The 13876-nt window shown below is 42.2% G+C and overlaps 1 protein-coding gene across 3 annotated transcripts in view; it reads right to left on the bottom strand.

Moving 5' to 3' along the window:
* Positions 1-3928, bottom strand: part of LOC106579554 (ras-responsive element-binding protein 1) — a 79627-nt gene extending 75699 nt beyond the window's left edge. For 2 of the 3 annotated variants that reach the window (XM_045702700.1, XM_045702698.1), the window contains exon 1: positions 3266-3928. Coding sequence is in view for 2 of the 3 variants with exons in the window: in XM_045702698.1 (XP_045558654.1) it covers positions 3266-3305 (40 nt within the window). In the remaining variant the exon portion in view is untranslated. The remainder of the gene's footprint in view (positions 1-3265) is intronic. The other variant, XM_045702699.1, reaches the window with a different exon arrangement.
* Positions 3929-13876: the final 9948 nt, after the last annotated feature.

Genomic DNA, 13876 nt, shown 5'->3' with positions numbered 1-13876 from the left:
CGAGAAAGACGAGGGGGAGCCAGTGAGGACCTAATACCAATGCCCTGCATTGTTGAAGGGACTTGCCTGTCGGCTTGCCATCAGGGGACACTGTGTTTAAGTCGGTGTCTTTAGAGGATGGATGGGGTCTTATTAGGCTAAATGGCAGGCTAATGAGAGCATAAGGGACCCAAGGAGGTTGAAGGCTCTTAATTACTTCCCTCAGCATCCTCATCTGGCCCAAACCTCAATGGGAGGAACGTTGATCAACTGACTTTTCATCAAAGAACATTTAAGATTAAATTATTCTCCTTTTAGTTCATCCAAACTCCTAACAACTTGTGTTCTCATTTTAGTGATGCTACAGAATGCCCCGTTTCACATCTGGACATAATCAAATGTTTAGTTGAAGGCTTAATCATTCCCTTGAGTAGCATATTTGTTTCAATTATTTTACCAGCCCATATATAATGACATTGTTATTATTAAAACCATTTAGGCCTAAGACAAAACAAACAAACAACAATCATTACATTAAAGACATTAAAGACATAGGCTTGGCTATGTTTTCACTATCACATCGAATTGCAGAGACGAAACAACACAAGATGGCAGGAAGTCAAACAATCGCCATTTCTAACTAGGAGAGTAAGACAGAGAGTAAGATCTTACTTGAGTAAGATCCAAGTACAACCAACAACTTAAACCAGAAATATCCATTTAGACTTCTGAGGTGTGTAACTAGGCTACAACTGGTCCACATCATATTAAATTAAACATCATTTTTGCACTCAGAGCATCCCACATCAAGAATTGAAAACTCTTCAAAGTGACTTCCTTGGATAAACTGAGACCCATAGCTAGTCTATTTTGTCAACACACTAGAGTCATGAGTACCAATAATGCAGTGGATTTGGAGACCTTGTGGAGGGTGGAGAGCTGAGGACATACAAAGGGACATCCTCTTCTAAAGTGTGGTTCCATGTTGATCAACTATCTCTAGGCTCACAATTCAATAGAAAATAGCTGGTCAAATTAAATTGTTCATCATTTATTTATTCAACCACATCATTAGTATAATGTCCTCCAAACGGAGCATGATCATTTGAGGGATGATTACATTATTATTTTTAAAAAACTCAACTGTCTTCTTGGCAGTGCAAGAGCATCTTCCTTTTATCCAGTCTACTATTTCATATGCATGCCCTCACTTTACTATGACTGCAGGGCCTAAACCAGGACAGGCTCATCATCATCTCATCATCATATGCATGCCCTCACTTTACTATGACTGCAGGGCCTAAACCAGGACAGGCTCATCATCATATGCATGCCCTCACTTTACTATGACTGCAGGGCCTAAACCAGGACAGGCTCATCATCATATGCATGCCCTCACTTTACTATGACTGCAGGGCCTAAACCAGGACAGGCTCATCATCATCTCATCATCTCATCATCATATGCATGCCCTCACTTTACTATGACTGCAGGGCCTAAACCAGGACAGGCTCATCATCATCTCATCATCATATGCATGCCCTCACTTTACTATGACTGCAGGGCCTAAACCAGGACAGGCTCATCATCATCTCATCATCATATGCATGCCCTCACTTTACTATGACTGCAGGGCCTAAACCAGGACAGGCTCATCATCATCTCATCATCATATGCATGCCCTCACTTTACTATGACTGCAGGGCCTAAACCAGGACAGGCTCATCATCATCTTTCTGTACCGCAGAAAAACTACTTTTTAAAAACAAATGTTATGTCTCTTGTTTATATTAAGCCCCCCTCAATACATGATACACTTTAAGAAATAAAGTCAATTGATGCATCCTGCTTACCCCACCCCACCACCCTCACATCACCATCGTCCATTTAACCTTTCAGTAGCCTATTTCTTCATCTCAAACTCACCTAACATCTTTGTTAGAGAGTACTGAATTGGATGGTGAATTTCCCTACAGCGAAATGACTGCGTTTGATCCGGCTGTCGCCGTAGGCCTACTCGTCTACAGTGTAGAATTTCGTAATGGAATGCGAACTGCTCATCCGGATCGGCACTCTCCTCCCTGTCTCCTTCCAAGTGGTCAGAGAGCTCGAGAGAAGAGGAACATCGACCAGCAAGCTCCAAAACCGTGTTGCTTCTATTTTCAACCACCGACAAAATAGTCGACAGTGCAAATAATCAACAGGTCATCTCTCCATCACCAGACAACATGGTGTAAACAAAACAACAATGTAGACACAAAGTTACACTTTTACCCAATGCTGTTCTATGCGCACAGCAGTCGACGAGACCAAAGGGACGAAGGAAAAAAAGAAGAAAAAAATGCCTAGCAACCATTATCTAACCAGGTCGCGCTACGTTGCAGTTCCCCAAGAGAGTGAAACGCATCAATTCATCACTTTTGAGCGTCTAAAAGAGCTAAAAAATAAAATACCCATGAATGATCCCAAATAAACATTGTACACATCAACCATGCATGTTGCATCATTCTCGTTGTAGATGATGCTAAATAGATGTTCATAAAGTCGATTATAATAATTAAAGAGTGTAAAAAAAAAAAGGTGAGAAATACTGATAGAGGTGTTTATTCTCGTAATGATGAATGAGGAAAACGATAGACTAGTAGGATAACACGCTTCATGATGAGTAGGAAGAACTGCTTCGGTTTATTTAATAAATAATTAAGGATAGAATCGTGTAGAATCATTGAATTGTAACATTTTAACATACAGACTACTGTTGAAAAACAAATAAGTTTCGTAAACGTCTCGGCAAGGTCAAAATGTAGCTAGCTATACCGACACATGGCCACCAAGCTGTAGCTAGGCTTCGATCAAAGTGCACTGAAGATATGGATGCTCGAGTGCAGCAACAGGCGGCTAGTTAGCTAGCAGACTTTGAACCTCCTCGAGCCCCCATCATTAAAAACACTTTACCGAGGGGGGAAGTCAGAACTCCAACAATTGCTGTTGATTTGAAGAGGGAATGAGTAGCTAACTAAACCTCGCTGGTTCAAAATAATAATATAAGGAAGAGACATTCCACCGCTCAGGCGTTCTAAACGTGGATGAGCATCAGGTCCTTAGCGAAAGTAGGAAGCAAATGGGAGTTGCGAAAACTATCCTATCCACATCTCTTTTCAAACTTTAACAACTTTATGTCACAACAACAGTAAACTTCGCCAAACACTCAATTAACATCGCATATCGACTAAAGAAGACAAATAAGGCAGACTTAAGAGAATAAGCCGAGGAGCTAGGTACTTACGTTCGACTTTGTTGGGGTTGGGCTGCTTGCGCCGAGACATACTGATGATGGTGAATGGTGATGATGGGCTAAGAAAAAAAAAGAAGCTGCAAAGTTGTTCCGGAGAGGAATCAAAATGGCGTTACTGAGGATGTGCAAAGTTAGACAACTTTGTTCCCCCCTCTTTCTTCCAAATTCCTAAAGAGGAAGAAAGAGTTGAGAGACGAGAGGAAAACACTTATTTCGCTTTCCTCTCTGGCCGTCCCCAAAGCGCTGCTCTCTCCTCTCCCCTAAACCTGATAAGTAAGACGCATCACGTGTTGCTCCTGCTAGTCTCCAAGGGGACGTGTTACTGAGGCTGCTGCCACTAGACTTGAGCCAGTAAGCATCTCTACAGGAGGGGTCTCAAAAGAGCAAAACGTTTTATCGAGCGGCGTGGTACCGATGACTGCGTGGTACCCTCAACATAAAACTCTGAGAGAGGAAGTGCACGCGGAGGAAACTCTAGCCCTTTAAAGTTCTAGAACTTGGTTGTTGATCTACATTTACACACCTATCATTTAAAAATGAGTGTGATTGATTAAATTATGTTTAAGTAGATACAGGACGCAGTGATGGATTCACAAGCAACCAATATTTAACTAGTTTCAATAGTTGCATTTAGTTTCAACTGGTGCCTGCGTACTCCCACATTCCTCCAAGCCCTCATCTCTGGATACAGACCCCTCCCCGCGCCTATGCTCATCAACCACTGGCCGAGAAGCATTTCCCTCCCCTCTATGCAACTCAGCTGGTAGGAGCCTGCGCAGCCCTGATTCACACTGTCTGGGCCACATTGAGATGGAATCAGATATTTGGCTACATTACTAGTATTTCCAGTATTTCCAACTTTTATAGCATTTTGCGTAATTATTATATCTAAGTTAGTCTAGACAAAATACTTTCATTAAAGACAAATGCACTGAAGAGTAAATGACATAATTTGGTGGGTGTGACTTGATAAGGACAACAATGGAGTTGGAAAGAGCACAAACAGATCTGGGACCAGGCTAAGACGATAGGCCTAGCCCAAAGAGAGATTAGTCATTGTGACTTCCTTCTGTTGATTAGATCCAACCTAAACTTAATTTGATTAGCAGTGTCATGCGTGACAATCACCACCATGTTTGGTCACACCACCATATTTACGCCCCAACTCTCCTCCATAATTGCCAAACAAAAAGTGACGCTTTAGGAACGTTAATAAGGATGCTACGTGTTGACATCACATTATTCTCAGAGACACTTTGCAATTTGATCTGAATATTGATCACTAAACATTCTAGTAAAGCTAAACTCTCTAGGCTTTGCATCCAGGTATGCCCAATAAACCCAACTGAATGGAAAATACGGGCACCAAATGAAATAAGGAAATTAGATGGTGCTTATATTTCCTATAAGGCATATAGCTAGATCTACACTATGGCATGGGACATGGACTCATCTCAGTCGACCACTTTTGAGGTCTTAAAACATCTAGCATACCTCTGATTTTGGGAGTGAGAGCTTATTTGTATATCTAAAATCACAGAAGATACCTAACATATTTCACAAGGCTAAGTAAAAGAAAGATGGTCATTGGGGAGCTGTCGATTTTAGGCTAAAATATTTATGTTACACATAATGTGCATCAATTTTGGTTTATAAAAAAATATGCTGACCTGAGTGTTTAACACACACGCACGCACGCACGCAACACACACACACACACACACACACACACACACATCTGCAGTGCCATTCACTTACCTGAAGGAACTACTCACAGTATCAGCCTCATGAGCCTGAGATGAATAGTATTTACATTACACCACTAATCCAATCAATTGTTTTCTTTCAAATTCAAATCAAACTATTGACAAACAATTAGCACATTTAGTTTCAAGTTGCTGGGCATGCTTGCCTGATTCACAAACATGTTGGCTTTCCCCTAGTGTGATATCACTCTTTGTTATCAAGTGCTTGCATGCAAAAAAAAAAACATTTATACATCTAGGCTGCGCAAACGTTATGGTCTTCCATTAAAACACTCAAATGGGCATTTTAATAAAAAGAAACCCAATTTCATCACTTTAACTTTCAAGAGACTGTAGCCTACATGGTGGTCAAAAAAGTAGTTTGTGTGCGCGCATATTTTAGTTGGCAAAAGTGGCAGGGTGCCCATAGAGATCCTAATAAATGACCGATTCTGAGTGTGCCTTTCTGCTGTCACAAAACACAGCAAAATGAGTGTGATCTTATTTATTGAACGTAACCAAGGCTTCAACCCCGTTGCTAAGGAACAACCATCCCTACTTCGACAACAACAAAAGGGTGGATTCCATCGTGTGTGAGGCGGCCACAGCATCGCACATTCTGTAAAACAAGTTCCAGACGGGTCTGAGCCGCCCGCGAGCGTATATCTGCAAAAGAGACGAACAAGTTGATAACACTCGACGCATATGGGTCACCATGTTTGAACTTGAAGAACCAGGCTATTTAACGCTGGCCTACAAACTATAATTACACTGTATTTGACTATACACCTGTTGGTTGTTTGGGGGATGACAAGTACATGCTGCACTTACTCAATTGGCTGTGAACTGTCTGCCAGTTTCTTTTTTCCACCTATAGGGCCTATTTAACAGTTTACAACTTTTTAGTATTTTTTTTACACATTGTAGATGTGTTCAAGAAATGTACTTTGTGCTTAAAGAAAGTGTATGAATTACAGTAATTAGAGTTGTTAAACTAAGATGTTGCCCTGGCTGGCTCCAGCATGTGCTTGGAAGAAAAGTGCATAGATAAGGAAGGACAGGGGGAGTGGTGAAAAACCGGTTTCAGTTGGTGACAGAACAGATGACTTGTAGGTAACAGTTGTTTTCATTGCAGCCTGCATGGCACTGAAGCTGCACAGAGAGTAGGGCAAATTGTAAATGCTCTCTTTATAACTTGCAGATTCGGATACTGTGTTCCAAGGCGCAATATGCACAAACAAATGGTGTGCAAGCACTTGTTTGTGGCAGTTTGATTACACATAAATCACAATTTGGTTATGTCTATAATATCCCTGAGCCCAGAGAGAACGGTTACTGATTGAAGTGCATAGTCTACCTTAGTGGCAATTCATAAAAGAGCTTGGATGGAAGACATGGAAATTATACCCAGGAAAGGTGAAGAGAATAACAACAATTATAAGGGGCCACAAGTGCAAGAATGTCCTCTCCCTCTAACATCTCTTGTTAGGATTTTGTAGAAATGACAGGTCGTGCAATAGAGCTTGACTCACTCTTCCATGGAAGTCTCTTTGCCAACAGATGTTCTTTCAAAAACATTTCAAGAACTCTGATTTAATCCCATTGATTGAATTACATCCACTACTCTACCCTGCACCTTAGACTGCTGCCCTATGTACAGTACATAGTCATTGAACAATGGAAACTTTAATCATGTTTACATACTGTTTTACTACTTTATATGTACAGTGCCTTGGGAAAGTATTCAGACCTCTTGACTTTTTCCAAATTTTTTTAGGTTACAGCCTTATTCTAAAATTGATTAAATGTTTGTTTTCTTCCATCATCAGTCTACACACAATACCCCATAATGACAAAGCAAAAATAGGTTTTTAGAATTTTTTACTACAAAAAAAATACTGAAATATAACATTTACATAAGTACTTTGTTGAAGAACCTTTGGCAGTGAATACAGCCTAGAGTCTTCTTGGGTATGACTCCACAAGCTTGGCACACCTGTATTTGGTGAGTTTCTCCCATTCTTCTCTGCAGATCCTCTCAAGCTCTGTCAGGTGGAATGGGGAGCGTTGCTGCACATCTATTTTCAGGTCTCTCCAGTGATGTTTGATAACGTTTAAGTCTGGGCTCTGGCTGGGCCACTCAAGGACATTCAGAGACTTGTCCCAAAGCCATTCCTGCGTTGTCTTGGCTGTGTGCTTAGGGTCGTTGTCCTGTTGGAAGGTGAATGTTCTCCCCAGTCTGATGTCCTTAGAGCTCCGGAGCAGGTTTTCATCAAGGATCTCTCTGTACTTTGCTCCATTCATCTTTGCCTCGATCCTGACTAGTCTCCCAATCCCTGCCGCTGAAAAACATCCCCACAGCATGATTCTTCCATCACCATGCTTCATCGTAGGGATGGTGCCAGATTTCCTCCAGATGTGACGCTTGGCATTCAGGCCAAAGAGTTCAATCTTGGTTTCATCCATTGGTGTAAAATACTTAAGTAAAAATACTTTAAAGTAGTACTTAAGTCGTTTTTTTGGGTATCTGTACTTTACTTTACTATTTATATTTTTGACAACTTTTACTTTTACTTCACTACATTCCTGAAGCAAATGATGTACTTTTACTCCATACATTTTCCCTGACACCCAAAGGTACTCGTCACATTTTGAATACTTAGCAGGACAGGAAAATGGTCTAATTCACACACTTATCAAGAGAACATCCCTGGTCATCCCTACTGCCTCTGATCTGGCGGAGTCACTAAACACATGCTTCGTACAGTAAATGGTGTCTGAGTGTTGGAGCGTGCCCCTGGCTATCCGTAAATGAATAAAACAACAAAATGTGGCCGTTTGCTTTACTTAATATAAGGAATTTGAAATGATTTATACTTTTACTTTTGATACTTAAGTATATTTTAGCGATGACATTTACCTTTGATACTTAAGTATATTTAAAACCAAATACTTTTAGACTTTTACTCAAGTAGTTTTTTACTGGGTGACTTTCACTTTTACTTGAGTCATTTTCTATTAAGGTATCTTTACTTTTACTCAAGTATGACAATTGGGTACTTTTTCCACCACTGGTTTCATCAGACCAGAGAATCATCTTGTTTCTCATGGTATGAGAGTCTTTAGGTGCCTTTTGGCAAACTCCAAACAGACTGTCATGTGTCTTTTACTGAGGAGTGGCATCCGTCTGGCCACTCTACCATAAAGGCGTGATTGGTGGAATGCTGCAGAGATGGTTATCCTTCTGCAATGTGCTCCCATCTCCACAGATGAACTCTAGATGTCTGTCAGAGGGACCACCGGGTTCTTGGTCACCTCCCTGATTAAGGCCCTTCTCCCCCGATTGCTCAGTTTGGCAGGGCGGCCGGCTCTAAGAAGAGTCTTGGTGGTTTCAAACTTCTTCCATTTAAAAATGATAGAGGCCAATGTATTCTTGGGGACCTTCAATGCTGCAGAAATGTTTTGATACCCTTCCCCAGATCTGTGCCTCGACATAATCCTGTCTCGGAGCTCTACGGATAATTGCTTCGACCTCATGGCTTGGTTTTTGCTCTGACATGCACTGTCAACTGTGGGATCTTATATAGACAGGTGTGTCCCTTTCCAAATCATGTCCAATCAATTGAATTTACCACAGGTGGACTCCAATCAAGTTGTAGAAACATCTCAAAGTGTCAAGAGGTCTGAATACCTTCCGAAGGCACTGTACATAGTGTATTCTAGCCATGGCTCATCCTCTATAACTACTGATGTACACACTTTTTCTATTCATATACTGTCCATACTGTCTATACACACCTTCACATAAATATACACTGCTCAAAAAAATAAAGGGAACACTAAAATAACACATCCTAGATTTGAATGAATGAATACATCTTATTAAATACTTTTTTCTTTACATAGTTGAATGTGCTGACAACAAAATCACACAAAAATAATCAATGGAAATCCAATTTATCAACCCATGGAGGTCTGGATTTGGAGTCACACTCAAAATTAAAGTGGAAAACCACACTACAGGCTGATCCAACTTTGATGTAATGTCCTTAAAACAAGTCAAAATGAGGCTCAGTAGTGTGTGTGGCCTCCACGTGCCTGTATGACCTCCCTACAACGCCTGGGCATGCTCCTGATGAGGTGGCGGATGGTCTCCTGAGGGATCTCCTCCCAGACCTGGACTAAAGCATTCGCTAACTCCTGGACAGTCTGTGGTGCAATGTGGCGTTGGTGGATGGAGCGAGACATGATGTCCCAGATGTGCTCAATTGGATTCAGCCCTGGGGAAAGGGTGGGCCAGTCCATAGCATCAATGCCTTCCTCTTGTAGGAACTGCTGACACACTCCAGCCACATGAGGTCTAGCATTGTCTTGCATTAGGAGGAACCCAGGGCCAACCGCACCAGCATATGGTCTCACAAGGGGTCTGAGGATCTCATCTCGGTACCTAATGGCAGTCAGGCTACCTTTGGTGAGCACATGGAGGGCTGTGCGGCCCACCCAAAGAAATGCCACCCCACACCATGACTGACCCACCGCCAAACCGGTCATGCTGGAGGATGTTGCAGGCAGCAGAACGTTCTCCACGGCGTCTCCAGACTCTGTCACATCTGTCACGTGCTCAGTGTGAACCTGCTTTCATCTGTGAAGAGCACAGGGCGTCAGTGGCGAATTTGCTAATCTTGGTGTTCTCTGGCAAATGCCAAATGTCCTGCACGGTGTTGGGCTGTAAGCACAACCCCCACCTGTGGACGTCGGGCCCTCATACCACCCTCATGGAGTCTGTTTCTGACCGTTTGAGCAGACACATGCACATTTGTGGCCTGCTGGAGGTCATTTTGCAGGGCTCTGGCAGTGCTCCTCCTGCTCCTCCTTGCACAAAGGCGGAGGTAGCGGTCCTGCTGCTGGGTTGTTGCCCTCCTACGGCCTCCTCCACGTCTCCTGATGTACTGACCTGTCTCCTGGTAGCGCCTCCATGCTCTAGACACTACGCTGACAGACACAGCAAACCTTCTTGCCACAGCTCGCATTGATGTGCCATCCTGGATGAGCTGCATTACCTGAGCCACTTGTGTGGGTTGTAGACTCCGTCTCATGCTACCACTAAAGTGAAAGCACCGCCAGCATTCAAAAGTGACCAAAACATCAGCCAGGAATTATAGGAACTGAGAAGTGGTCTGTGGTCACCACCTGCAGAACCACTCCTTTATTGGGGGTGTCTTGCTAATTGCCTATAGTTTCCACCTGTTGTCTATTCCATTTGCACAACAGCATGTGAAATGTATTGTCAATCAGTGTTGCTTCCTAAGTGGACAGTTTGATTTCACAGAAGTGTGATTGACTTGGAGTTACATTGTGTTGTTTAAGTGTTCCCTTTATTTTTTTTGAGCAGTGTATATTTACTTATATTCTGGTCTCTGATATGTATTTATATTCCGGACTCTGACATGTATTTATATTCCGGACTCTGACATGTATTTATATTTCGGACTCAGACATTTATTTATATTCCGGACTCTGACATGTATTTATATTCCGTCTCTTACATTTATTTATATTCCGGACTCTGACATGTATTTATATTCTGGACTCTGACATGTATTTATATTCCGTCTCTTACATTTATTTATATTCCGGACTCTGACATGTATTTATATTCTGGACTCAGACATGTATTTATATTCTGGACTCAGACATGTATTTATATTCCGAACACTGAAATTTATTTATGTTCCGGACTCTGATATTTATTTATATTCCGGACTCTGATATTGCTCGTTCTGATATGTCTTAATTTCTTGTTATTTCGTTCTTCTTCTTTCTTAAAAATGTTGTTTTTTACATTCGGATTATGTGTCTATTGTTTTGTATTGCTAGATATTGCTGCACTGTTGGAGCTAGAATCATAAGCATTTCACTGCACCTGCGATAACATCTGCAAAGCTGTGAACACGACCAATAAACTTTGATTTGATTTGATCCATGAATAGAAGTATTCTAATATAATCTAACTAACCAGGAACTAGGTGACAATGTCATTTTTATGTTTCTTGTCAGCTTGGTTCCTACTGGTTGAAGAGGTTTACAGTCCTTTGTTGACCCCAAATCACCACAATATCCTTTTGAAGACCCTGTCACCTGGGCTGTGTTCATTGGGCACCTTAACGTATGTAAACGGAGTGAAACAGGGAGGGACCACCTAGACTTGTCTCTCTTCTCTCTTTTCTCTCTTCTCTTGGAGGACCTGAGCCCTAGGACCATGCCTCAGGACAACCTGTCCTGATTACTCCTTGCAGTCCCCAGTCCACCTGCTGTCCCCAGTCCACCCCAGTCCACCTGCTGCTGCTCCAGTTTCAACTGTTCTGCCTGTGGCTATGGAACCCTGACCTGTTCACCGGATATGCTACCTTGTCCCGGACCTGCTGTTTTTGACGCTCTCTCTCTTCCGCACCTGCTGTCTCTAACTCTGAAATATCAGCTATGAAAAGCCAACTGACATTTACTCCTGAGGTGCTGACCTGTTGCACCTTCTGCAACCAAGGTGATTATTATTATTATTAACATCTATGAATGTTTGAACATCTTAGCCATGTACTGTTATAATCTCCACCCAGCACACCCCTCAGAGCCTGGCTCCTCTCTAGGTTTCTGCCTTTCTAGGGAGTTTTTCCTAGCCAGTACATCTGCATTGCTTGCTGTTTGAGGTTTTAGGCTGGGTTTCTGTATAGCACTTTGTGACATTGGCTGATGTAAAAAGGGCTTTATAAATTCATTTGATTGATTGATTGACTTGTCCAATGAGAAACACTCATTTTGCTTTTCATTTCTGTTTTCAAATATTTTCCGTTGCGTGTCCTAATGACCACAACTCTGGATAAATATGAAACCTGTGTTGCCTATACTGACACTGTCCTGATATTAAGGGAAAAAACACTGACAAAGATGTTTCCAAGTTTGAACGGATAATAGCATGGGCGCAACTTTGGGTTTTAGAAGTGGGGGGGACATAATATATATATTTTTTTTTAGCCAGTCGGATAAACACTCCAAACAGCCTACCCGACCACTCGGAGGTGTCCACATGGTCCTAAAGCACACAGTTGCCTCGTTTTGTATCACATTCCAAAGATAAAACTGAGGGGGGACAAAAATGCAATTTCAGAATGTGGGGACATGTCCCCCCCTCGTCCCCAGTGAAAGTTGCACCCCTGGATAGTAGGATATAAGAGTGAGGTGCTCTTATAGGAGAAGGATATAAGAGTGAGGTGCTCTTATAGGAGAGAGAGAGAGAGAGAGAGAGAGAGAGAGAGAGAGAGAGAGAGAGAGAGAGAGAGAGAGAGAGAGAGAGAGAGAGAGAGGCAATGTAAGCATATGTTTCCCATGCCAATAAAGCCCCTTGAATTGAATTGAATTGAGAGAGAGAGAGTAGGTGGTAACATGAAGCCTCCTTCAACCCTGTCAAAGGATCCAAATTGTTTGGAGTGCTCAAGTGCTTTGAGATCTGACCTGTCCTACTAAAGGCTATGCCCAGAGGCCATCAAACAGTCTGTGATGAAACAACCTTGGGATTTGTCACAACAGTAGCAGTAGAACTGCAGTTAATCATTGACCTGTTGCTAGTCCCAATGTTGGTGTGTCATTGTGTGAGGTTGTTGCTGCATTTGTGTGGTTGGGTGGATCATGAGTCACTAAAATGGCGGATAAATGAGGCTGGGCTGGGGCATAGAGATAGATAGAAGACTCTAGTGCCCAAAAGGGCAGTGCCATTGAGGACCAGGGGTTGGAACCGGTTCAGGGAACAGAACAGAAAAATAACCTACTTTTTAGAGGAACGGAAACAGAAACGCGAACAAAAGTGATCTCTACTGTTCAAGGAACAGAACAGTTCTTTTCAAATCTTGAGAACCGGTTATTAACAATCTTTTAAGTTCAGAGCAATTTTTTCAGTCCCACAAAAAATCCCATCAAAGCGCCTATGCAAAGCACTCACTCTGTCACTCAGAATTTTTTCCTTCCAGTGTCTGCTTGCCAGCTTTTTCTAGGCTAGTTAAGGATACTATTAGCAATCATGTTTCACATTGGTTTTATTAACTACAAAAAGGTAAGACGTGTTTTGAATTCTGGTGCCGCTGCCCACACAAGCTTGTTATTAGCACTGGTCCAGGGTGTAAAGCCAACATTCAGACATTCAATGTTCCTCCATATTAGCCACTCCTCCGTAGATAACTAGACAATTATATACTATGTAATTCAGTGAAGTAGGAATGATAGGCCTACTACTAATAACCTAAACACGTTATAATGCACGTCATATCATGATGCTAAACACTTCAATCCAAGCCTCCTCCATGTCTACCCCTGTCTCTCGCTCTCTCCCCACCCGCAAAATTTCAGTCGCATCGCACACCCTACACTTGTCCGTCCATCAAGCACGTAAATAATTAGCTGGCCCGGTGTGGTGATACTGATGGTTTATTGAGGACTTTCACCATTTTGAAGTAGTCAACTGGGTGGGACTTCCTATGGCTTAAGGAAGGATCACATAATTCTATCCAGGTTGTCAAGAGGGTTCAGCCAATGAATTATACTCATCAGCAAACATTCCATATCTGCAGGTGGCAGTAAATCACAGAGCTTGGCTTTATACCTGTTCAAACAAAACACTCCAGGGGGCAGTATGCATCCTTTCAGTTTGTTTACCAAATTCATAGAAGTAGTAGAAAAGAAAATGGACTCCTTCAAAATGTAGATGGCTCCACATGCTTTAACGCAGGGTTTCCCAAACTCGGTCCTATCCCCCGGGGTACATGTTAGTTTTTGCCCTAGCACTACACAGCCGAATTCAAATTAGCAACTC

This window comes from Salmo salar, chromosome ssa19 (genome assembly GCF_905237065.1).
Source record: "Salmo salar chromosome ssa19, Ssal_v3.1, whole genome shotgun sequence".
Classification (NCBI taxonomy): domain Eukaryota; kingdom Metazoa; phylum Chordata; class Actinopteri; order Salmoniformes; family Salmonidae; genus Salmo; species Salmo salar.
This window is presented reverse-complemented; position numbering and strand designations above follow the sequence as displayed.